Source organism: Pteropus medius, unplaced genomic scaffold (genome assembly GCF_902729225.1).
Source record: "Pteropus medius unplaced genomic scaffold, Ma_sr-lr_union100, whole genome shotgun sequence".
Lineage (NCBI taxonomy): Eukaryota > Metazoa > Chordata > Mammalia > Chiroptera > Pteropodidae > Pteropus > Pteropus medius.
The window spans coordinates 10,234,210-10,260,161 of record NW_024349798.1 but is presented as its reverse complement, the minus strand read 5'-3'; the positions used below and the strand labels follow the sequence as shown (position 1 = coordinate 10,260,161).

At 46.3% G+C, this 25,952-nt stretch overlaps 1 protein-coding gene across 1 annotated transcript in view; it reads left to right on the top strand.

Annotated features, from left to right (window-relative positions):
* GRIN2A (glutamate ionotropic receptor NMDA type subunit 2A) overlaps positions 1-25,952 on the top strand; it is a 345,539-nt gene that overhangs the window by 184,452 nt on the left and 135,135 nt on the right. The window contains exon 4 of the mRNA XM_039885317.1: positions 17,691-18,283. Coding sequence (XP_039741251.1) covers positions 17,691-18,283 — 593 coding nt within the window. The remainder of the gene's footprint in view (positions 1-17,690; positions 18,284-25,952) is intronic.

Here is a 25,952-nt window from a genome sequence, read left to right as displayed (position 1 = left end):
GTGGATCAGTGAAATGAAGTGTCTTTCCCAAGACACACACCTCATAAACCAGGACTTGTACAGAATCCTTGAGAATCTGAGATTTTATTAATATTTGCTTTAAATATGGGTATTATGTTGCTTATTGGTAAAAGAAGAAGTCTTAGCAATTTAGAAATTAAAACGAGCAAGAGACAACAAAAACAAGAATATGAAAGAGAGACAAAGCCCACTGCATGATGGATTCTGTTCAAACTCCTCGATTCAGCGTCAGCTACATTCGAACAGTCTGTCTGTTGCACTTAACTCGCCTGGCACAAACCTCATTATTCACCTGGCAGCAGCTAGGAGTGGTGATTCCACCAAAAATAGTTTTGCTTCTTGATCACTAGCTCGAGCAAGAAAACCTTTGAGAGATGACACAAGCAACATTAAGGACTGACATGGACGTAACGGTAGGAACCATCACCGGATACCTGGCTGAGGTGTGTCAGCGTGATGCTCAAGCTGCCCCAAGGTCACCTAACCTCCTAAGCTTCCTGGCTGGCTGAAGTTGGAGGTGGAGAGAGAATCTGAATTAAATATCCTCCTCAATTCCGTGTGTCTTGAGGACCTGATTCATGCTGACACACCTCGGTATGTCTCCTGCCTTCATTCAGAACAACCCAGTGAACCAAAACAAAACCAAAAATCAAATCGGGCCCATCTGCGTGCTGGGGATATAGTGGTTAGTAAAACAAAGGAGAACAAACAGAGTAGAACATCACGCATGGTTTCTGCCTTTATGGAGCATATGTTCCAGTGGAGGGACACACACTCAAAAAGAGTCGAGGGGAGCAGTCTCCTCCACTCTCACCCGTGGTTTTGCCTTCTGTGGTTTCCGTTACTTGAGGTCAGCCGCAGTCCTAACATATTAAATGGAATATTCCGGAAATAAACAATCCATAAGTTTTAAACTGCATGCCATTCTGAGTACTGCACTTCATCTCATCTCGTGGGCATTGTACCATTTCACATCATCACGAGAAGAAGGCTGAGCACAGGACAGGAAGATATTTGGAGAGGGAGACCACATTCATATAACTCTTATAACAGCATATTGTTAGAGTTATTCTGTTTCATTGTTGTTGATCTCTTACTGTACCTAATTGATAATTTAAACTCTCTTATAGATATGTATGTACAGGCAAATACATAGTGTGTATAGGGCTCAGTACTATCCATGGTGTCAGGCATCTACTGGGGGTCTTGAAACATATTCCCCAAAAAAGGGGGGACTACTGTAAATAAAAGTTAATTAACAACCACATTAAGTGGTATGAAAATATAAAGAGGAACGTAGGAGAGAGGAAATTTACCTATTCAAGGAGGTCAGGGAAAGCATCCCTTAAAAAATGATGATCCGGCAACGAAACGAAGGATGAGTAAGAGACTGAGAAGGAGAGAGATGGGACAGCACGAGCAAAGGCCCTGTGGGGGGCACGAGGGGCTGAGAGGTCACTGCAGTGGGAGGAGAGGAAACAAGGCCGTGTGTAGTCTGAGATGAGCCTGCAGAGGTACCAGGGCCCTGGCTCTGCCGGCACCTGTAGGTCATGCTGTGGCTTGTGGCATTTGCCCTGTGAGCCTTTTGACACTGAATGGTCAGTGCCAGAGTGGTGAAACCCTCTCCTGTTGGTTGCAAGGATTTGTGGAGCACCCACAGGGATGACCCTAAACATCCCCAAAAGCGACCTGACAGCCTGCATAATAAGTACATCGTGATCCCAGGCGAGGGCAACCACTTCGTCACTGTCACTATTTGCATAAAAGCCACGAAGCAAATCTCCCACCACTTGCCATAAGCTTATCCCTCGTTGGCATGATGTACGTGACGCGGCCTGGGGAAAGCAGGACGTTGACCAAAAGTGAATCCCAGGCCTCGTCCTACAGCCTGGCCCGCGTCATTGGTGCATTTCATCTGAGTGTGAAGGGGATTTGATTATTGGGCAGAGAGGTCATTCAGAGGCAAAAGGCTCATTAAAATCCCAGCTTCTTCTTCTTCTTCTTTTTTTCTTTTCTTTGTACCCGTGGCACCTCTGCTTTTCTAATTTGTGGCCTGAAAGTTTCGCTTGGCAAAGAATTTAAAAAAAAAAAAAAATGAAGGGAGTTGGGGTTTTATGCCAGGATTGTCTAATGACCATTTCATGGGAGGTTTAGAAAAAGAGGCGTTGGTGCAGGCAGTTAATGAGCTGAGTGTTCAGTGACCCGCCGGCGTTCTCTTCTCTCTGTCCTGTTCAAATGAGATGGGGCCGTGCCCCTCACAGAGACGGCCACAGAAAGGTAACGCGGGCTGGGTGAGCTGAGAAGAACAGCCGTCTCTACTCCACAAGGTGTCTGTGAGGCTGTCTCAGTCGGCTGACCATGTTCAAACTTTACTTCATTTACGTGCCTGGGAGCAGAGCACAGTTAGGTTTTATATTTTTCTCTGCGAAGAGAAAGGGAGGTCCAGAGTCAAGAGCTAAGGAACCCCGATTCTCCAACGTTGAAAGTATATTGCAATCATGCCTTTTTGAATTATATAAAAGGAAAAACGTTCACTTCATTGTCCTTTAGCATGTAGGGACTTATATTAGGACTTCCTGTGTTTTCTTCCATACGTCTCCTTGTTCAGTGCAGGAGGAAAGGTGTAGATGACCCGGTGAATGGGAAAGCAGAAGGCAGGGGGAGGAGCCAGCTGGCCCCAGTTTGATCCCAGCATCAGAGGGATTCTTCTCTGTGCGTGAAAATACCTTTGCGTTTGAAAAGTGGCACAGTTTGGTTAGAAAGTGTTGGGGCTTCTTCCACCATCCGCCTCGCTTGTCGTGTCTCCTTCACTCCTCTGGGTCACTGCGATTTGGCTTCTATGCCCCACCCCCCACCCCCAACGCGAAAGCCCCAAGTGACCCTCTCACTGCCCCATGCACTTAGTTATCCCTTTCAGTCTTTGTCCTCTTGGACACTTTGGACACCCTTCCCCTCCCTTTGTCTTCGAGCTCTTGACTCCCACGGCTGCTGAGACTTCAAACTCCCCTGCTTTCTCCTTGTACCTCACCTGCATGCCTTCTGCGTGTCTCCTTTCACGTGTCACCCCTCTGCTAACCCACCCTCTCTGATGCTCTAAAGTGTTCAAGGCTGTTCTCATTCCACGTGTTAGGAGGTGTCACCCACAGCTGTCAGCAGCCCCCTGCAGATGGACAACTCCTAAATCTGAACTCCAGCCCTAACCTTTTTCCTAATTTTTAGACCTGCATGTATATATTCCAGCTGCCTGCTGGGCTCCGCTCCATGGAAACCTCACAAGCGGCTAGTCCAAAGCTGCATTCTGTATGTATTTTCCCTTCTCCTACCTGTACCTGCTGGCCCCTTGTGGTCACTCATTCATTCAACAAACATTTACTGAGCCACTACTTCATGTCAGGTACGGTGCTACGTGCCAGGGATACAACCGTGAGGAAGAAAGCGACTCCACCTGTTCTCTACCTTTGTAAGCAGTATCACATTCACCTGGCCATTATCCTCAAGTCCCCCCTTTCCTCCACCCCCCCAAATCCCCAAACTCCCACCAGGGCCATCAGTTGGTGGCCAAAGCCAACAGAATCAATCTCCTCAGCATCTCTGGAATCTTCCTCCTCCTCTTTATCTCCATCGCTGCTCTGAGTTCAGATCTTTCCTTCCTTTCTGAGTTTGCTTCTGTGGCCTCGTGCGTGACCTGTCCCTCCTGCCTCTGTTCTTTCCCTCCTCCGAGCCGTCCATGCTCGAGCCGGAGTGGTCTTTTCAGAGGACAAAAATTTGATAATGTCACATCTCTGCTTAAAATTTTTCAATGGATTCTTCTCACAAACCACAGAAAACTTTAGCTTTGCATCTCTTTCTTCCATTCCTTTTCCGTGTCTCCCTTTTCCCTCCCTCCTTGCCTTCTCCCTTTCTTCCTCTTTCCTTCCCTCCCTCCCTCCCTGTCTTCCTTTCTCCCTCCTTCCCTCACGTTCTTCTTGCTTGACTTTCTCCCTTCCTTCTAACAGCAATTTGAATATCTTCAGTTCAGTTTCACAAATATATGTGTTAAGTTTCCCTATACAGCAGGCTCTAGTATGAATATTTGGAACACATCAAAGAACAAACAAAATACCCCCTATCTTTTATTAGGGACGGTCAGACAAGAAACAGCACACTAATAAGTAAATCATGTGAATTGTATGGACTATAAGGGCGATAAGTGCTTTGGGACCACGTTCAATGGCAGAGCCTCCATCCTGAGCCAGAAGGCGTGGACCTAGCCTTAGGCTGCCCCACCCCTCAGATTTCTCTATAAAATGGGAAGAAAGGGAGCCATCCACCAATTGCCCATGGTTTCTACAGAGTTGAAAGGAATATGAAATCTTTGAGGGGGAGGGGTATTGCTGGGGGCTGGGAGGCAAGGCCAGTGGGTATGTCCGGGCATCTCCTGCCTCCTAGGCCTTCAGAAAGAGTCAATTCTCTGTTCATCTCCACTGGAGAAGACAGACCTGCCTGAGCTTGAGGAACTGTCAGCTGAGGAACTTAGCTGACTCCGGCCCCTGCCTGAAGCCTGCACTAAGTGTGGCTGCAAATGGGAGGCCCTGGGGCTGAGCAGCGCCATCGTCAACTGTGTCTTTCTCCTTTAAATAGTAATTTGGAACCCTTTTTAGGGGCTGACATTATTCAGTTTTCCCTTTTGTGTCACTTCTCAGAAAAACAGTCAAACCATCAATTTTTCCATTAAAATCTCTCCCTTCCCACCCTTGTTTTGATTTCTAATTCCTTTTGTGCTCAGAGTTCAATTGTGATGGTGAACCCTAATCACAATTAATTCAGTTTTTCTGAGCTTCATATGGGTCTCGGCTTAACACTTGCTGGAGAGAACAAACATGTTAACTTTCTGATGTGCCTGAGTGTGTGTGCATGTGTGCGCACCCACACACGCACACACACGCACACACACGCACACGTGAGAATTTAGTGTTGCTCTGTTAAGGCGGCCAGTGGTGGTCCATATTTGGTCTGCTGGTCTCCAGGGCTACGAGAATCTGATGCTCCCAAGATGCTTTGGTTTACATATGTTATAGGGAGCTCCGTCATCTTAGCTTCATGGAGGAAGCGATTGGCAAGCAGAATATTCTGCCCACATAAAGCGGGACCGATGAGCCTGCTAAAACTCTTGGCGTTCATTGGGGGCTTATACTTCTGCTGTGGAGGCATTGCTTCTGGACGGAGAAGCTGGCAGTGCCCCCCACAGTGCTGAGGAAGGGGTGATCTTTAGGGAATGCTCCAATGCAAACAGGAGCCAGTGTTGGGTCAAGGAAAGGGAGCCAGCAGGTTAGGACTGATGAAGAGACTTCCATGAGCATGCTGGCCAGTGGTGAGCTAGGTAATCCAACACAGTTCACATGAATTCACTTTGCTGTTAACACTGCCTACTGCATGGGGTGGTGCCGATGATTAAATGAGGTAACGTGGGGAAAGTGACTGGCCTGTGATACATAGTCAGTAGGTAGTAGCTGCCATGGGTCAGGCACAGTGCTGACAGGTTTGTGCACATGACCTCATCTCATCCACAAGGTGGGTGGTGATTGCCTTTTCCACCTCACACCGGAGGAAACGGAGGCTTAACAACGCTGAGTCAGTTTCCCAGGGCCACAGAGCTGGTACGTGGCAGAACAGAAGTGTGAACGCAGATAAGGCTCATCCCAAACGTGTGTGCCTTCGGCCGCGCCAGCTCTCCGCCCGCCACTCTGCCGGCCTGTGCTCTCGCAAGGCAGTCGGTCCAGCCTATCTGAGTGTGTAGAGCAGCTGCACCATGCCTGCTCGGGATCCCTGCCTAGAGAAGGCTGCCGTCACAGCCACTCAAGCTGCAGGTTCTGTGAGGTAAGGGGCTGACTGATGACTGCAAGGCTTCTTGGGACTTGAGATACCCAGGAGGAGCAGGAAGATGTGGATGGGGGTACCCTCCTACAGGCCTCTGAGGGCTCTCTAAGGGTCCCCCTCACACCAAGGGGGCTACGAGACTGAAGGAACCTAGAAGCATCCAGCCTCAGCTGTAGGCCCCACTTGCCTTATTTAGTCTTTGTCTTTCTTTTTTTAATTGTGATTAAATACACACAAGATCTACCATTGTGATCATGTGGCGTTAAGCACATTCACATCATTATGCAACCACTATCTAGTTCCTGAACTTTTTCATCACCCCAAACAGAAACCCCACATCCATTTGCAGTCGATCCGCATTCCCTTCTCATCCCCAGCCCCGGCAACCACTGATCTGCTCTCCGTCTGTGGATTTGCCTGTCTTGGACGTGCCAGAGAAATGGAGTCGTACTCTACGTTTTCCTTCATATCTGGCTTCGGTGCTGAGGCTCTGCAATCAGGAGGGGAGGGCGGAACAGGGAGCTCGGGGGTGAGGTAGAGATTGCGAAAGGGAAATAGCGTGTCCCGTGCTCGCGTCTGCACTGACCTGGCCTGGACACAGGTTCTTGATGGTGTCTGCTCTGTCTCTGGCTTTGGATAGAGAGGGGTCCAATTTTGTCTGAATCTTTTTGGTTCCTAATTTCTGGAGAGCAAGAAGAAGAGTTCCGGGAACAAAGAATGCCAGCCCAGCCCCGCTAAAATTGTGTATGTGTTTCCAGTCTTCAGATCATGAGAGTTTGGATGGCAAAAGACTCCTGTGCTTCAGACACTCAGATTTGCTTCCCAGCTCCTTCACCTCACACGCCGATTCACTCAGCACTGACTCACGTGACTCTCGCCTCCCTACCTCCATGGACGCGCCCCTGCGTCAGTCGCTCTCACTGAATAGTCATTCATTCCTTCACTCTGTCATGCTCACAACCCACTTCATTCATTCGTTCATTCGTTCATTCCTTTGCTTACTTATACCTTCAGCTAATGTGTCCTGAGCTCCGCCAGGTACCAGGAGCTGGGCTGGGTGTTCTCGCTGAAGAGATGAATGATCATTAATCTAGTCACACGGATACAGATATTTAAATAGACACTTAAAATACCTGGCGATGAGACCTGCCGTGGAGGTCTGGACAGCGTGTTCCGGGAGCATCTAGCGGTGGAGGTCGGTGGGAGGAGGCAGCAGAGCTCATTGTAGAGAGCTGGCACACTGGGCCTGCACTTTGCAGCGGTTCATAGATCTCTTGTGCATCCTCATGTCACTGATGCCCTGGTGCCCTCCAGGTAACCAGTGTCCCACTAGGTCTATTTTAAAGATGAAAACACGGAGGCTCAGTGACCGCCGCCCCCGCCACCCCCCGGCCCCCGACCCAGGTGGAGAGCAGTGGGGCCAGCACACAGGAGAGAGGGCACAATGCTCCCAGTGGAATCTTTTCTCCCCGTCATTCAGGCGGGGCCCCTGAATGACAGCTACCTCTTGAACCCGCCTGCTTCCTGGGCTGCTCGTCTCTCTCTCCCGGGAATGGGGTGGTTCACCCCGGGGCAGCCCCGCTTCTTTCCCTTCCACGCAGTGCGTTCTGAATCACAGCCTCTCCCGAAAGCACTTTGTCAGATAAGATGACAGGACTGACAGGCAGTGACTTGTGGCCACCGCAGCTGGGAGTCCCGACGGAAACACAGAGAGAGTCTTGCGTCACTCTCCATTCTTCCCCGGAAGACAGAGGCCCCCTGGCATGGTGGCTGAAAGCCACTGTGGGGTCGGACCCCTAGGTCTGAACCTCTGCTCTGCCAAATGCCGCGTGGCCTTGGGCGTGTCTGAGCCTCTGCAACGTTGCTCCTCAAAGCTTGGTCCCTGGACCCGTGGCATAGGTGCCACCCGTGAGCTTGTTAGCAGTGTGCCAGCCCGCACCCACTGAATCCAGTCCACACTGGAGCCAGGTCCCCCAGTGCTTCCTACTTTCCTCATCAAAGTAAAGAAGCACCTCCCTGCAAGCCTCAGCTTCCTCAACTGTAGAGCGGGAACAGAAATGCTTTCTTGAAAGGTCAATGTGAGGGTTAAATGCACTTAAACTCTGCTTGGCTGAGGGGTCGTCCTGGGACTTCCTTATTAACACTGGGCTGAGTTATCAACCCACTGTCAACTCGTGCTTGGCACACCATGAGAGCGCCTTTGGAGCCGTGGTGTCATTAAGACATTTGGGAAAGGTGGGAAAGAGCCACAGGGGAACTGTGTGTGTTTACATTGGTGCCATGCTGGTGGGCTGTAGCGTTTTGGATTTGGTTGACGTCATTGTGGTTGATCCTATCACGGTGACAATAGCCACAATAATCCCAGTTCCTGTTAATCAAGCTCTCGGTATGTGCTGAGAGAAATCACAACAGCCTTCTTAAAGTAGGGACTAAAAATGAGAAAATGGTGTCTCGAAGATATTAAGGGTTTTGCCCAAGGTCCTGACATTAGTAAGAGAAGCCAAGGCTTGAACTCTCTGTCTATTTGGCACGCCCGTCAGGGCCTTTTATAGCATGAATATACAGACTCCCAATGGGAGAAGCAATTGCCCTGCAGGCTCAGCTCTCAGAGCCGATTGTCGACACTTTTCTGAGAACAGTGGGGCATTTTGAAGGGGACATTTCTACTATAATGTTTACCACCGGGGCCTGCCCCCTCGCAAGTGTTATGGGAATGCCAGAGATGATCCTTTTTCCAAAAATAAAGCTGCCTCCTTCAGTTCAGCAGCAGCCCCTCTGTGTGTCACAGTCAGAGACGAAAACTTAATGAACAGGACCTGTTTGCTTTTTCTCCTTGCTGGAACAGCTTAATGACAAGCGATTAGTATCAGTGGCAACTTATCATGTCTTTCGTCTGGGTCATGGTGGCTGTGGCTGTCAGACTCTCTGAGAGGAAACCAATTTCAGTGGCATATTGAAGAAAAACAACAATAAAAAAGGAAGGATAAAGAGCTCACACAGGGAAGGGAGACTTACAGAGAGAAAGGCAGCTGCTCCGGGGGAAAAGCAGGGATAAGAAAAGGAAAAGATGGTGAAGGGAAACACCCCACTCTGTAGTTTGAATTCTTCCGATATAAGTTGGGAAGATCAGTGAGGAGCGAATCACATTATTCTCTCTCTCTCTTTTTTTTTTTTCTCCCCTAGCCAGAATGGCATCAGGAATCTTTGACTGCCAGTGACAAAAAAGCAAATTCAAATTGACTTAAGTAAAATGAGATAATTAATACGGACATGCAATGACCACAAGGGTCTTTGGGTGTGGCTTGAACTAGGTGCTGGACGAGGCTGTCAGGACTTGCTAACTCTCCATCTTTCAGCTTTGTCTTCAGCTCTGATCGTTTCCTTCTCGGGATGGTGGATGGCAATGGAATGGCTGCCAGAAATTCTGGCTGAACATCATTCTGGGTTCAAGTCTAAGAGAAACTTGTTGCTTTCTCCACAAATCCTGAGAGTCAGTCTAATTGGACCAGGTTAGGACACGTTTCTACCCTTGAACTAATTGGGAGTAGATAAACCAATTGGCTTGACTGGGAGAGGGAAAGGCTGGCTCCCAGCGGACATTCACTGTTATCAGTAAAGGAAGAAAGGATGATCAGTGGTCAGAATAACAAATGCCCGTGATGTGGTTCAGGGAGGCTCACACTTCTCTAAGAAAAGGATCTGAAAAAATGGCTTCAGGTGCTCAGAGCAGGGCCAGTGACCCAGTCACAGTTGGTTCCGGCCCAAACAAAACAAAACGAAAACAGAACGATGCTCCTGTGTAGCCTCAGACCATCTATAATTGCTAACAGCCCTGTTCGGAAGCCTTGAGTCAGATGCTCACCCGCAGGTTGACAGAGCACCGGGTAAAGCCAGCTTGGGCCTTTGCTATGTCCTTGCATAGAAATGAGGGCCTGAATCTCAGCAGGCTTTCCTTCCTGGCCAGCTCTGCTAACAATCCAGAAAGCAGGGCGGGGGCCAAGAGCAGCCATCATCATGTGGTTCTGAGAATGGCAGAGGATGTTGGGCTGTCCTAAATTAGTTGCAACTGAAATCAAGGAATATATCTCTCCATGCATTTGTGTGTTCTCTCCTCCAGCATCTCATTACTCCCTAGAGAGGGAGCGTGGCTCTGGATGGTGACCTGGCACAAGGTCTGGAATGCCCAAGCAGACATAGGAGTTCCAGCCTCACTATCTGAGGTTAGGGTACCAGCTGACTAAATGATAGAGCGAGCAAACAGTTACGTGCCTTACTGCGTCTTCAGTGTAGCCTCCCCTCTTGGCACAGATCAGAATTCCAAAGAGAAGAACAGGGCTGGCTCACAGGAAACCCCAATATGCCCAAGGTCCCAGCTTCCCTGCTGGGAGACACTAATGGGGCATTTAGTAGAGGAGTTGTTCGGAATCAAATTGAGCTAGGAATTAAGTCCGGACCCCTTACCGTGATCTACAGGGCACTCGGTGTGTGATGTGGCCTCTGTTTCCTGTCCTAATGCATCTCTCACCACTCTCTCCTTTGCTCATTAAATGTCAGCTGTTCTGACCTTCTTTCTGTTCCCTGAACTTGCCAAACCCTTACCTACCTTTGCACATGCTGCTTCCCTTACCCACACCCCGCCCCTCAGCTTTGCTGGCTGATTTTCCTTGGTATTCTTTGGATTAGCTCCAGTGAAGCTGACCAGATGATTTAAAGTGTAGCTCTTCTCCTCTTCTCTCCACTCCTGAACTATTACATCATCTGATTCTCTTGAAACAATTCTGTGTATTGATTTCCTCCTTCCTTGTTTGTCTCCTCCCATAAAAATGGAAACTTTACAAAAACAAGGATGTTTGCTTTGGTAGCCTTCTTCCCAGGATTCACTTCCCCAGGACAATGCCTGGCACATAGCCCGAGTTTGTTAAATTGTTGAATGAATGAAAGGCAATCAGTGGATGACTGTTTCTTCCTAGAGCAGTAGATCTGGCAGGTTCACTCAAATACCTAAAGCACTAGTCTCCCTTCCCGCCCGCTGGCAGCCCTGTAGACTCAGAATGCTACTCCCAGTTTCATTCATGAGACTGTGGCCCCATGCCATGCAAAGTGTGAGAAGGGAATGGTGCCCTGCCCTCCAGAATTCTAGTCTGAGAGGCAGGCAAGATGCATGTCTCTCAGCAACTAGGCAACCATACACATCAGGGCTTGGGGGAGGAAGGTAGGGACAAAGATGCTGGAAATTCAGAAGGTGAGGAATAAGCAGGAGGTGAGGGCACTAAAGTCCACGACGGATGTGGACTTAGGGCTTGACGGTCGAGGCTGCCGTCTTCACCATTAACACCAACTCAGTTTGACCAAAAGCCTCCTATATGCCAAGTGCTTAATGTGCATTATCTCTCAAAATATGAACAGTGACCTTTTACTTGGTGACCATTATTATCATTCCCATTTTTCAGATGGGGAAACAGAGGCTTAAGTTAAATAACTCATTTGCGGTAAGAAGCAGGTCCCAGATGGGCTGTCAGCAAAGCCCATGTTCCTCCCACAAACCCCCTCTTCCTCGTAGAAAACCCTTCATACCTGATGGCATCATGATACGGCAAAGAGAGCAAGTCATCGAAAGTTCTGGGACCTCCGTTTCATCATCTGTAGGGAAGCTGGACTTAGCTGTACCAAGTCTTGGCATCCATTAGCTTATTGTAGGGAAAATGCATATTCTAGGGCTCCTCAGTGGAGATTCTGATTCAGTGGGCGTGGCGTGGGACCTGGAAATCTGAAGGCATGAAAAATTCCCCGAGTAGCTGACGCACAGCTACAGGGTTGGAGAGCAAAGGCTTAGATTCGTGTTTCCAACCCCGGCTGCACACTGCACTCACCCAGGGAATAAAAAAAAATCCTGAACCCTGTCCCAGACCAGCTGAATTGGCATCTTTAAGGACGAGGCTGGCAGGGGTGGGAGACCATCAGCTTTGAAGTTTAAAGACTGTTGAGCTCTTGAAATGTGGCTAGTGTGACTGAGCGACCAAGTACTCAATTGTAGTTGATACCTTAAATTTACATGTACGTAGTCACATGTGACCAGTGTGACCTGTTAGAAGCCCAGGCTCCCACGTGGGTTGAAGGCTTGGCCTCATTCCTTGTTCCTGCACCTGGGCTCACCAAGGCAATCCTCTGACAGGAGAAAGCAAATTCCCAAGGAGTCTCTCTTGATCTTGGCTGGGTCACCTGCATCATTATCCGTCTCGTTGGTACCCACCCTGACAGGAAGAAGGAAAAGAAGCTGTGGATATGGTTTACAGCAACGACCAGTTCTCCCATGTCTCCTGGGGCTGAGCTTCCTGTTCATTTTTTTCCTCACCAAGTATTTATTGCGCCCCTACTGGGTGTGAGACATTGCGCTAGGCTTAGAAGACACTAACTTGAATAACACTCATCCTGCTGTTGAGAGGAGACAGAGAAAAACAAATAAATCAGCACCGGAGTTTATATACTTAGGTCACAGAGATTCGGTTTCAGTCGGACTGGCGTGAGGCATGAGCACTGGTTTGTTTTAATAACTTTCCAAGTGATTCTCCTGTGCAGCTAGGAGTGGGAGCCACTGGTACGTGCAATAACTGAGCCACTGGATGACATTTTGCAATAACCGAGCTGTCGTAATTGTGGGGCCACATGGATTTTAGGAAAATCACTTAACCTCTTTTCCTGTGTGTTTATGAGAAATGGCATCCGTGAGGGTTATAACCACTTGCAGTACCTCATCTCTGGGGTAGTTAGGATCAAAGAGATAATGGGTGTGGGTGTCCTTTATAGCCTTTGTTAATGGGTAAGTGAAATGAAAGTTGGTATTAGACTCTATTAAGCATTAGGCTTGGGTACCTATGGGGGTCAGGTCTCACCCGGAGGACTCAGTGAAGCTCTAGAACATTCTAGAACATCAGAGTGAGACCTCAGTCATGGTGGGACTGAAACACAGAGTGGAGAGCAGACACCCAGAATCCCACACCATCCTGCCTCCCTCGCTCTGTGTTTAAAACAGTTTGTTCTGTGTTCTGCAGAGCAGTGAGCATGGTGCGAGCACTGCTTTTGCTTCAGAACCAAAGTGGGTGTCTGAAATCTGTTCGTCTCCCCCGGCTGCACGCGGCTGAGGAAGCTGGTGCCAGAGGTGGTCAGACACTGGTCTGTGGAATCCACAATGGGCAGGCCGTGTGGTGGCAGGGGGAGGGCGAGGGCAGGAGGCACAGCCTCTGCTCTTCAGGCGGGAAGCGGGAAGAATGTTCAAGACCTTCAAAGCAAGGGCCATTTAGCATACTGACTGCCAGGCCCTGGGAGGGTGGCCAGATGCCCCCATCGCCTCCTGCCAGTTCGTAAAACCACCTTAGGAAAACCCAAGGATAAGCATGAGCCCCCTCAGCGCCTCACTTTGCAATTATGTTCTGTAAATAACTCTTGCTTCCATCCCTCCAAGAGGATTCCAGCGCCTTTGGTCCATAGTGGTTTTAGGCATTTGTTTCAGATGCCAATGGAAATGAAAGTGGTGTAAGGTAACCACGTGAGGTCCACGAAGGACGTAAGTAGAGGTTTCTCTCCAAAGCATTATTATTCATCACTGTGAGGAAAGACAGTTCCTTCTCTTCGTGCAGCCTCCGTGGGCTTAGAACGAGTGGGCGGGTTTGCAGGGGGCGGAATGTGAAACAAGCATGCCAGTGCATCTGGAGGGACCAGTTTCTGAGGTAGGATAAGGATCCCCTGAGGTTTCTGGCGGTGTCCATTTGGTCTAGAGGACAGAGGACATGGAGAGGAGCCCTCAAGCCGTGGGAGCCCACACGAGTGGATTAGCATCTTACTCCTCCCAGTCATCCGTGTGCATAGCAGCCCTGTCGGGGGCGCTCATGATTCCCATTTTACAGGCAGAGGCAATCCGATGCAGAAAGTTTAAGTAGTTACCCACGTTCACACGGCTACTTGATGCAGAGCCAGGACTTGAACTCAGGGCCGAAAGATCCCAGAGTTCATGCTGTTTCAACTGTGAAGTTTGACTAGTGTGCATGCAGGGGTGGGCTAGAAAGTCTGAACTTAATGTGACAGCTCTAGGGGGGGCCATCGGTGACTGGAGAGGAGGGGCGTGGTGAAAGCAGCCTTCGTGACCTACATCAGGCAGCCGTGACCAGGGCGAGTTGTGGAGATGCTCAAGTCCAGAGTGCGAATTACCACTTTTGGAGACAGGGTGACATAAGCCTCTGATGAGAGATGCCAAGAGTCACGACCCCCGGGCAAGATAACAGTGACTTAAAATTGTTGAGCACTTGATACGTGGTGGGCACTGCGCGCGATGCTTTCGTACAGAGAGATCATTTAATCCTTGCAGCTCGGTGAGCATGTGCTGTCATGGCCGGCCGTGCAATGCAGGGGTGAACAGCCTGGAACCACGAGGAAGGCAGACTTGACGCACCACCTGTGAAAAGTCTCTCTACCTTGTGACCCTGGAAAAATCATTCTACCTCTGAATCTGTTTCTTAACTTTTACAATGATGGTAATACTGGTACCAGTTGAGGAAGGTTGTTGGGGGTGGGGTTCAAGGGGATTCTATGTAGGAAGTGTCGAGCCAACTGCAGGACTGTCGTGGAGTCAGCACTTGTAGCCTGTTAGCTGGTATAATTATAACCATTGTTACACCCATTGTACGGACGTGGAAACGGAAGCTGGAAAGGTTAAGTTAATTTTCCCACAGCCACACAATAAACATCCGTACAGGGGTAGTCTGACCCCAGAAGGAACACTGTTGTTCATCCTGGGAGGAGATGTTAATGAGGATATTAATGCAGTAGTAATGAACTGCTGTCGCTATGACTATCTTTCTCCTCGGTGAAGTTCACAGTGCAGCCATGCCCTCCTCTCTACACGAAGAGCCGGATAAGGCTGCACTTGCTCACAGCTCTGCTCTGTGCACAAACTGCTTGTGCATACACGGTCCTGTCTAGCTCATAGTACATGAAGCAAGGGCGTTGGAGCACACAACCAACTCCCACATCTAGTGTGTTGACCTCTACCTCTCCACCAACATGAATGGTCTCAAGGAAGTACGTGTAGGTGGGTTGTATCAGAGACCATTTTTATTAAGTTCCAACGATGCTCTTAGCGTCGTCCTCCTGAGAGCTTTCTGTGTTCCTCGTGTGCTCAGTGCAGGAAGATGCAGGTCGCTCTGCCTTTCGCGGTCATAATGTAACTGGTGACTGGTTTCCGCAGAGGCATTTCCATGGGAATGATTACATTTCTTTTGTAATTAAGTTTGGAACTTTTCCGCCCCACCCCAAGAGGCACCTGACAGTGCATCAGGTGGATGAGTATAACTGCCTTGTGGCTCCACTTATGTGCCTCCTTCTGTGGGTGGGTTCTTTATGTGGTCAACTTTTTTTGGTATTTAATGAGGTTCTGTGGCCACCTGCTGAGGCTCATAGAGCTTCTATATTCTCCTCACTATTAATAAAGGACACACTACATATATTTGGGGCATTTAATGGGGGAGCGGTTCCTCAGGACAGTAGGGTGCTGATGAAAGCTTTTGTTTTTTGGACACGACATTCAAGAGCCATACAAAATACAGTCTCAGACACTGAATCCTTCCCTTTTGCTTTATGTTTAAACCAAGGACATTCCTCTTAGCCTTCATTCACACATTCATTCACTCATGCATTTCCTCACCCTCCATTAACTGATGTGTCATGTGCCAAGCCTTCTGCCAGGTTCTGGGGACAGAAGGATGAGGACAGCAAAATCTCTGCCCTTGAGCAGTTCACTGTCTTGTTGAGGATGATTTAAAATGATTAATCAATCCAAGAATATTGGATTTCTCCAAAAGCTACTATAGGGAAAAAGGTAATTATCCAAAGTCTTTAAATCTGTTTCCCACTTTAATTGATTTAATTAGGTTAAAATTCATAGAACTGTAATATTGGAAAGGGCCCAGAACGTGTTTATTTCTGTTTTTTCCTCTCTGCCTTTAGGACACACTACATTCAGATTATCCCCCAAACCCAAGCATTTTGGGAAAAGGGAATATTTTAAAGAACTATGACTTTTGGCCCATTCAGATAAAACTTTCTGTCCAGTGAGTGCCCACAGGAAAAACTATGCAGACTTATTGAAAGAGTTGACGTGCACAGCTACAAAGTATTGTTTTAAAATATGTGAATGGAATCATCTACTCTTAACACACACACACACACACATGAACACACATACAGTGGAATCCCCATATTTATACTACTGAGTTTGTGTTAAGAGCAATCCGATGAATACAGGTGAATACATAGTGAATACAGAATGCAAAATGAAAGCATGGCTGTGATATGATAAGGACCCTTTGAAAATTCTTTCAGTTCCCAGAAAAAAAAATATCTCAGCATTCGTCAAATCCCGTTTCTTTATAACACAGAGCCATACCTTCTCTTTTGTTGGCATTTTTACACCATGGTTCGAGCATCTGCTATATGCACATCATCGATGATCCCAAGAAGGCTGTGGTTTGTTTTGGAAAGGGGGCCAGACGTGGAATCAGAGCCTGAGTTTGGGTACTTATAGCTGTGACCATTTTAAGCCTCTTTCCCCCGGCTAACAATATACCAACCTCACAGGATCGTCATGGAGATTTGACAAGTTAAGGAGCGTAAAGGTAGTTTATAAATTGAACGACTCTCTGCATCACCTGCCTTTTCTAAATGGCAATCTGTTCTGTGATCAGATCACAGACTTGGGGAGATGTTAGAACCATGAGCAGTCCTTCAACCCAGAAGTTACCATGTCACTTCCAGCGTAAGAGCTTTCAGCAACTCCCCTTTATGCTCAGAATAAGACGTAGGCCTCTGAACGTATCCCCTGAGGCCATAGATGATGGGGTTCCTGCCAGGCCTGCAACATCATCTCATCCCCTCTGTTCACCAACCATAATGCATTTATCTCCAGTTCCTGGAATAGTCAAGGTGTATCCTCAGGGCTCCTCTGACTGTAAACATCCACCTATTTCCCCCTTCCATGCCTGGATTCTCCTTCGCCATCCCCTCAGCCTGCAGTTCATGGAAGTTGCTCTTCCTCAGATTCCCACCAGCTCTATGAAGACAGAGTCCATGTCTGTGTCTGTCTGTATATTATTATTTCTCCAAGCTCTTAATTGGTGTTGTTGTATAGTTTGGTGTTCAACAAATAGTTGTTGATTGAGCAGATAGATGTCCACCCAACATTCATTATACTCCATATTATACAGGAGTCTAGAATTCAGGTGATAGAAATCCTCCTCAACCTGGCTGAAACAAACATGGGAAGCTGTTGGTTTATATAAGCAACAGGTCCAGAGTAATGGCTTCAGGCACGGCAGAATCCAGGTGGTCTAAGTGTGTCAGCAGGAATCTGTCTCTATTTTCTGATGTTGTTTTGTCTCTGTTGGCTTCATTTTCCTGTTTTGAGCCTGGAGGCCAGAGAGAGTTCATTCTGTTGGAACCATATGACTCAAAGATGAGATGGATGGGATGAACTAGAGGAAAAAGAGGAGAATAGATGATAAGCGGCAAAATAAAACAGATGTTCTTCACTCTGCCAGGCGATGGGCTCCAAGATCAGGGGCCTCTCTCATCTTTGTATTCTGGTATGTGTTCCAGTGCGTGGCATAGAGTAGGTGCTCAGGAATGTTTGAGAATGAATAGACGTCTGACTTATTTTCCCTCACTTCTAGGAAGGAGCTTCTTTAAGCCTGTGAAGACAGAGGGTGCTTTATAAATTTCTTTTGGACTCATCCTTTGTTTTCTTTTTTGTTTTTACCTGTCGACAGGACCCGACGTCTACCTTCTTCCAGTTTGGCGCATCCATCCAACAACAAGCCACGGTCATGCTGAAGATCATGCAGGATTATGACTGGCACGTCTTCTCCCTGGTGACCACCATCTTCCCTGGCTACAGAGACTTCATCAGCTTCATCAAGACCACAGTGGACAATAGCTTTGTGGGTTGGGACATGCAGAACGTGATCACCCTGGACACTTCTTTCGAGGATGCCAAGACTCAAGTCCAGTTGAAAAAGATCCATTCTTCTGTCATCTTGCTCTACTGTTCCAAAGATGAGGCCGTCCTCATCCTGAGTGAGGCCCGCTCCCTTGGCCTCACCGGGTATGACTTCTTCTGGATTGTCCCAAGCCTGGTCTCTGGGAACACGGAGCTCATCCCCAAAGAGTTTCCGTCAGGACTCATTTCAGTCTCTTACGACGACTGGGACTACAGCCTGGAGGCACGAGTAAGGGACGGCCTGGGCATCCTAACCACTGCTGCGTCTTCCATGTTGGAGAGGTTCTCCTACATCCCTGAAGCCAAGGCCAGCTGCTACGGGCAGGCGGAGAAGCCAGAGATCCCGCTGCACACGCTGCACCAGTAAGAGGGGGCTCTTTGCTCGGGATCAGAGTTTCATTGTTGTTATTGTTCATGGTTTAAATACTAAGAGCCATACATACTCGTTGTCAAAAGTGTGCACGGAAAATAGAGAATGTTGTGTGTGCTTATGGGAATTTTTTGTTTGATTCTACACTTCTCTCCCCTCTCACTCCCTTCTCATCTCCTCTTTAAGAAACTTTGCACTTTGTTTTCTGCAACTTAACTTTTTTTATTCAATAATAACCTTGGAAACCTACACTTGAGATTTATCTGTCTGTCTGTCTTTCTATCTGTCTGTCTATCTATCCATCCTCTAGCTATATCTCAAGTATGTATGTGTATATATGTAGATATATATGCATATTCACATGTATGAATATATGTAGATATATGTATAGATATACATACAAATGAATGCATACACATGCATATACATATGTATGAATACATGTAGATATGTGTGTATGTAGGTATGTGTATGTGTATATGTAGACATATACATACATATACACATATATACGAATATCTATATTCTTTTAACCTATACATTATTTTCCTCAGTAGGGACACACCATGCTTTATTTACCCAATCTTCATAATGCTAGAAATTTAGGTTGTTTTATTTTTTTTCCCATTAAAAACTAAACTGCAGTGACAGTCATCCTACATGTTTCTTTATGCACATGTGCAAGTATTTCTCTAGGGTTGATTCTAAGAAGTAAGTTTTGGGTGTCGTAGAGCATGTGCATTTTAAAATTCAAATATCTATTGCCAGATTCTCCTACAAAGTAACTATACCAGTTTAAATTCACTCAGCAGTTTGTGAAAGTACTTGACTTTCCACATCCTCCCCAACGTGTTACATTTTGGGAAAACTGCCCTTGCCGGTGCCCCTAGTCTCCATTTGAGTGTGTGTCTAAATTTCTTTCCTTCTGATGTCCTAAGTATCTCTTTAAGTCATTGGACATCTTGGCAAAGCATCACTTTTACAGCTGCGTTGTAGCCCATCACATGGATGTATCATAATTCATATACCTCCCCCTATCTTGGTGGACACTTATGTTACATTTTATGTTTCCGAGAAGTGTCGTTGTTCTCTGTGGCCCATCATTATGGCTCAGCTGCTGAGATTTAGAATGATCACACTCATACACCTATTTTGCATGTTTTTACCTGATGTTCCCTGATTTAATTCATGTTCATCCCTCAGATAATGAGCAGTGTGGCACTGTGATTAAGGGACTGGGCTCTGGAATTAGATTTGTCAGGGTTCAAATCTTGTCTCATCCACTTTCTATATGACTTGGACAATCATTTTACCCTTATGGGCCTCAGTCATTCATTGCAAAACAACGATAACAGCCTCTACTTTCTAGGCAGGGTTCTCAACCTTAGTACGCACCAGAATCACCAGGATGGCTTATTAGATTGGATCACTGGCCCCACGCTCAGAGCCTTGAATTCAGAAGTTCTGGGGTGGGCTCTAAGAATTCGCAGTTCTAACAAGATCCTGGGTGCTGCTGATGTTGCTGGTCTGGGGACCACAAGTTGAGAACTAATGTTCTAGGCTCTGCTGTGAGTATGACATGAGGTGATGCATGAAAAGTGCTGCTTAGCACAATGCCTGGCACCTGGTAATCACTGAGGGACTGTCACAGTGATCAGTGAAGTTGTTTTTGGTATCAGAAGTTACAGTCAGCAGACTACTTTGGTCTTATTATATCAACAGAATAAAACGTCACTCGAAAACATTTCTGGAAGGTTTTAGGACTTTGAATCTACACAGTTCAGGGATTATCTTGGGGCCAGGTCTGCATGTATGCATGTGCGTGCATGCGTGTGTGTGTACGTGTGTGTGTGTGCGTGCGTGTGTGTGTGATATGTGCATAAAATTGACATTCCCCTGAAAAACAAACTCTTGAATTAAGAAATCATGGTCCTTTGAAATTTTCCCTTTCCCTCTTCTCCCTCACTCTTTAAGGATCTTGTTTCCACGTTGCCACTTACAGCATTTTAAATGATCGTTCTAACACCAGGAAGGAACTCGGATAAATCAGTAGGAGACGTGGAGCCTCTTCCAGAGGCAGGACTGCTGCCAGCCCAAAGACAAGGGCTGGCCTTATTATCACTTCTTACTTTTTATAACAAGAAGTGCCCCGTAACTGGACTATTCAGAAATATATAATTTTGATGGAAACATAACTGAATTTTAGGACAGTCGAAATATAATATATGCAGGAAAAGGAATTTGAGAAGGATAATAGGCAAGACATTCAGATCTCTTCCCAGAGACCACCCCAAATTTCAGTCCTGAAAAAAAGGAATCATGCTGTGAAATGCTGCTGTGCTGTTTCCAAGAGTCATGCTTTTGAGTGCTGCAATTTCATAGATGGGTTTTCAGCCCCAGAGAAGTAATGCGTCAAGTGTGGTGAGCCGTCATCCGCTGCCTGGTATTTAGTGAAACAGCTTTCCATTTACGGTGTGCTGGCAGTACGCACCCAGTGTGAGAGGCTGGAATCTGGCACAGGCAAAGCTCCTTACCACACTTCTCCATCATCACAGTGTTTCTTAAACACACCCTGGGATAGAGTGGGACCTTTCCAGACCAGGCAATGACTGGGAGCTTGAGAAAAAGCCCAAAGAAGGCAGTTTTTAAGAAAAGGATTAAGGGCGCTATATCTTTTCACCCTCCATCCATCACTGCTACCATCCAACAGACCCTATGCTAGCCCCTGTAAAAACGTCAAACTTCTCAAAGGATGTACAGTCTGCTGAGGATAGGGGACATTTGTCTAAAGACAACTCAGATATTAAGAATTCTTTTTTTAATATTGAAAAAAAAATAGTACAGAAAAGCACAGAATCCAATAAAACACCCACCCTAATGCATACCGCAGAGAACAAAGGTTAACACGTCACATTTGTTTTAAAATTTTAAAAGAAATAAAACATTTCCGACAGTGGAGAAACTCTTATCATAGCCCTGTCCCACTTTTCTTCCTTCTCTCTGTGGGAGGGGAAAACATTACAATAAATTTGGTATTAGCCAAATCCATGTACATGTTTTGTATTTCAAGATAGATATAGGTACGATCTTAGACCTAATGTGGTTCTGTGTAGGGTACACAAATGGTATCTAACGTGTTAGAATTTCTTTACCTCAACCTCGTTTTCAGGATTGATCTCTGAAGATACATATAATCCTAGCATATTCCCCTCAGTTGCTGTTTTGTATTTTGTTGTATAAGTGTTCCATCTTTTATTTAGTCACATCCTTCCCCCCACCTCCCCCTTTTATAGACACTGAGGTTTCTGATAGGAAGGGGGATCTTCAGTCTGGATGGCTCAAGGCAGAGGACAGATGTGTCTGCAGCCTGAGTTGGACCCAACAGCTTGTTCAGTGGAAGCTTAGGACTCTAGATTCAGGGGTTCTCACTTCAAGCTTTAAATTTACTTTTTTTCAACGGAATTAGTCTCATTTTGCAAAGCAGCCAGTAAACAAATAGCTCTCATTACTCCCCCTGTGTAGAAGGGAGGATGCAAGTGGCTTCAGAAGATGTGCAGATGAAGCCACACCTGACGGATCTGGAGACCAGCTGTGACTGGCTGCACATGGCATTTTGGGGCTAGCTAGTTATGTCCCTTGGCAGCCCTCATGGACATCCCTTGTAGTATTATGCACAGAGCTTGCGTAGTTAGGATAGTGTGACAACGACTTATTATTTATGATGCTGGACAGATATGAAGGACTGCTTGCTCAGGATGACGTGCTAACGATCTTATTGTGGATCTGTTTCTGTTTCTGGGATTTCAGAATTTAAAAAGTAGGGGAAAGGGGGAAGTGTTCTTTATGTTTAATATTCCTGGTTTTACAGAAGGCACTTTGAAAAGAGCAGTCAGCATTTTCCGAAGTTCAAAAATAGCTCAGCCGTGTTATGTAACCTCCTCCTTGCTACTGCAAAGTTATTAAACATCTGTTCCTTCGCCAAGCACAGAGCATGTCACTGGCAACTCCCAGAACTGTGAAGGTAAACCATTACCTGTTTTGCTGGTGTGGAGCCTAGGCTGTTTTGCCCAGTTCTGTCCCAAGAATCCAATTCACTGGTGGGTGGGGCCCCCAGGGAGGCAGGGTGGTATCACAGTTAAAAGTGTGGGCCCTGGAGCCAGGCCGCCCGGTTCGAATCCTTGATCTGAACTTTCTTAGATCCAAGACTTTGGGCAAGTTACTTAATTCCTTCAAATCTGCCTCCTCTGATGAAACATGGAGGTAAGAAAGGTATTTACCTCTTAGCCCCACAGTCTGGCGTGTCAAAAGCAGTCTATAAATGATTACCATGTAATTGATAAAATGTGTGTGTGTGCGTGCACATTCACGTGTGTTTCCCCTTCTACATTGGAGGGGACACATTTCACACTTATGGAGGAAGAGGTCATAGAAGGGAGAGGTAGATGTTTTTCAGGTCTAAACCCTCTTGCCAAAGGATTACCTTGGGAGGAATCTGGCCAGAGGAAGAAGGGCATTGTGGCATTGAGAAATTCATGGGCTGGGTAATATGGCAGAATTGGTTTTGAATTAGCCACATACTGACCAAGTATAAATAACTAACCACTCTGAACTCAGGTTTTTTCCTAAAATGCATGTGTGTGTGTGTGTGTGTGTGTCTGTGTCTGTGTGTGTGTGTCTGTGTGTTACAGTCATCTCTTCTTATTGTAGCAGAATGAAATGTAAGTAGATATGTATAACACTTCTTATTGTGCCTACTACCTGCCAGGCACAATAAAAAGTGTTATACATATAACAATAACAATAACTGTTATTGCTGTCTTCTTATTTTCACTATGATGATAATGATGATGATTATTATTATTATTACTTTAACTTATACTGGTTATACCGAAAGCCATACACAGGCAGGGAAGTGAAAAATGGAAGTATACTTCAATCTTGTTTTTTAACAACCAAGTTACAACTATATGTCCTGTTGCTCCCGATTTAGTTAAGGGGGTGGGATGTGGAGAAGTTACTGCATTGGAAGTCAAATAGAAATACTCAAGTAGATCTATAGCCCAAACAAGTGAGAAAAGAACATTTCTTGCGAGAATTGTGTATTATTATTGAAGGGAAGTTATTTGGTCTTAATTGATGACACCTGGCTTGACCACTTACGTGTTTCACATTAACTTCCTGTGTTATAAAGTCAGGACTCTGCGTCAAGAAGCAACAGCATTGTAAATTATTACCCCAAGTGGAACGAAATGGAAGCTATGTGAGAGTGAGTTTAACTCATATCCAGGTTACACCGATGCTTTTTTCCTAAAATAATCATAGGAGAAGTTGCTGGTTTAATGACCCATTAAGGGACTGCACTAAACCTGGTTGACATATTTTTATTTGATAATCAGAATGATCACTGTTGGTTCCTTTTTTAATACCAATAAAAGAGCCTGCTCAGTTAATTCTCTGATCTTGACCAGAGTTAAAATTTCCCTGGGTGTATGTGATAACATTTTGCAAATATTTATCTGTGGAATCACTCTATGCTCGACAAACATTTGTGGCAATGACACCAGGCACCCAAGAGACGAAGCCATCCTGTGGGCCTGTACTGTAAATCTAATTGGGACTAAGGATCGGGGTGCGGGGGGGTGAGGATGAGGCTGAGCCTTGAAGGGATGGTAGTGAGAGAATCCAGGGGCACGTGCCACACTGAGAACCCAAAGCACATTCCACGAGGCCATGTGACTTTGTGGAATATGGGTTTGGACAGTGCTGTGTTCAAACCTTCTCATTATCTGGGTTGTCCTGGGCAAGTTACTTCACTACTTTAAGCCTTCATGTCCTTGATCAAAAACAGATGATTCTAACCATAGATTACGGTGACATTTAAATGCATGCAAGATACTTAGCCAAGCATCTAGGATGTCTTTGGTACCCTATAGATGTTAATCCTCCTGCTTCCCTGGACCAGATGCACAGCTGATTTGGGCTCCTCAGGTGTCCTGCTGAACTGTGAGAGGTGGGGTATGGCCCCCTGGGTGTTCAGCCTCAGAGCTGAGTCAACAGCCTCTTCTCAGCATCATCTCTATTTGCGGCATCTCTCCTGGAACACAGCCCTCTCTTTTCTGGCTGGAACCCAAAAGCACCGTATGCCAACCCTGCGATCAAGTCAATCATTTCCAATTGGCATCCAATGAATAGCTTGACAAATGGTGGAAACCCAATTCTGGCAACTTGAAAGGACCAGAAATCGGCCGTGCCTTCACCTTGAGGGAAAGGTGGTTTTGGGTGTTTTGCAGTCGTACATAAAGCATAAGTATTGTTTACATTTGCCTCAGTCCAGATGCAGGTCTTTGGATTTCGGGACTAGCATGCCTCACGAAAAGAAGTACTGATCTATTTCCTCCAGGGATGAATACTGGGAAAGTTTTCATTTTGAATCTTGTTAATTTGGTGACATATTCTAATAATTTGCTGCACATCTCTTCTGGGAAAAAATAAAGCAAAGAAAAGCACCATCTTTATTACTCTGATGACAGAGAGTATGTTGGGGGCAGGGGGCCTTAATTTGTAAGTGCAGGCACCATTTAGGGGACCATGACTTAAGCTAGGAGAGAGAAGATGGTGACTTGAGTTAGAGTAAGGCTGCAAATTCGGAGGGAAGTAGGTGAGCTTAATGCGTGTTTTGGAGGTAAAATTAACAAGACTTGATTGATGACTATGAAGCGGTAAAAGAGATATAATAGTCAATAATCTTCACTTGTACAGCTGAATAGGTGGTGGTGCCTTTTGTAAAACTGAGGAGGAAACAAATCTGAGGCGAGTGAGTCAGGGCAACATCTGGTTTCAAACATGTTTAATTGGATACACTTTTGAGATACCCATCTGCAAATCTCCAGTGGGCAATTGGAGAGAAGAGTCAGTTTGGACTGAAAATACAACACACAGGTTTTGAGCTTATCGATGACACTTAAAGCCCCAGAACTGGGTGAGATCACAGAGGGAAGAATGAAGAATCAGAGGAGGGACCGGGTTCCAACTGTGGAGAACTTCACATTAATTAGTGAGCAATCTCCATGGGGAAAGGAAAATATTGGAGAGGAAGAGTTAGGCTGTGAATTTCAGCTATCTTTGTCCCCCCTGGAGACTTCCTGTTCCCAGTCTTGATTTTGTTGTAGAGCCAGGTGGGCGTCTGTACAGTGTCTGCTATGTGTTAGACGTTGCGATAAGTGCAATGGACCTTCCAGAGATCAATAATCTATGACCATTACTAATCGATCTGGGTTTAATGAAACCTAGTAGTAAAGTAAAATTTATCATGTGATGAACTGCCAGGCAGATCATCAGAGCAGTGAGTCCTTTGAGTCAAAGGATACCAATACAATATGAGGCGGGGCCCATGGCACAGATAGTGAGCCAAGCTTGGGTCCTGAAGAGATGAGGACCTAATATTTCAGGAAGGAGGAAAATAAACCTCCGCTTTTTATTCCATTCTTTACATGATTTGAGAAGCATCTGATTTCACACAAAACAACAAAGTTGAAAATTCTTTCTACCACAAGGGAGGAGCATGTGGTGCAGTGTGAAGGGCAAGTGCTCAGGGCTGGTTCATTTCCAAGCTGTCTTTTGTTTGCCCTCCCGGAAGGATGTCTGTCTACGTACCACCTCATA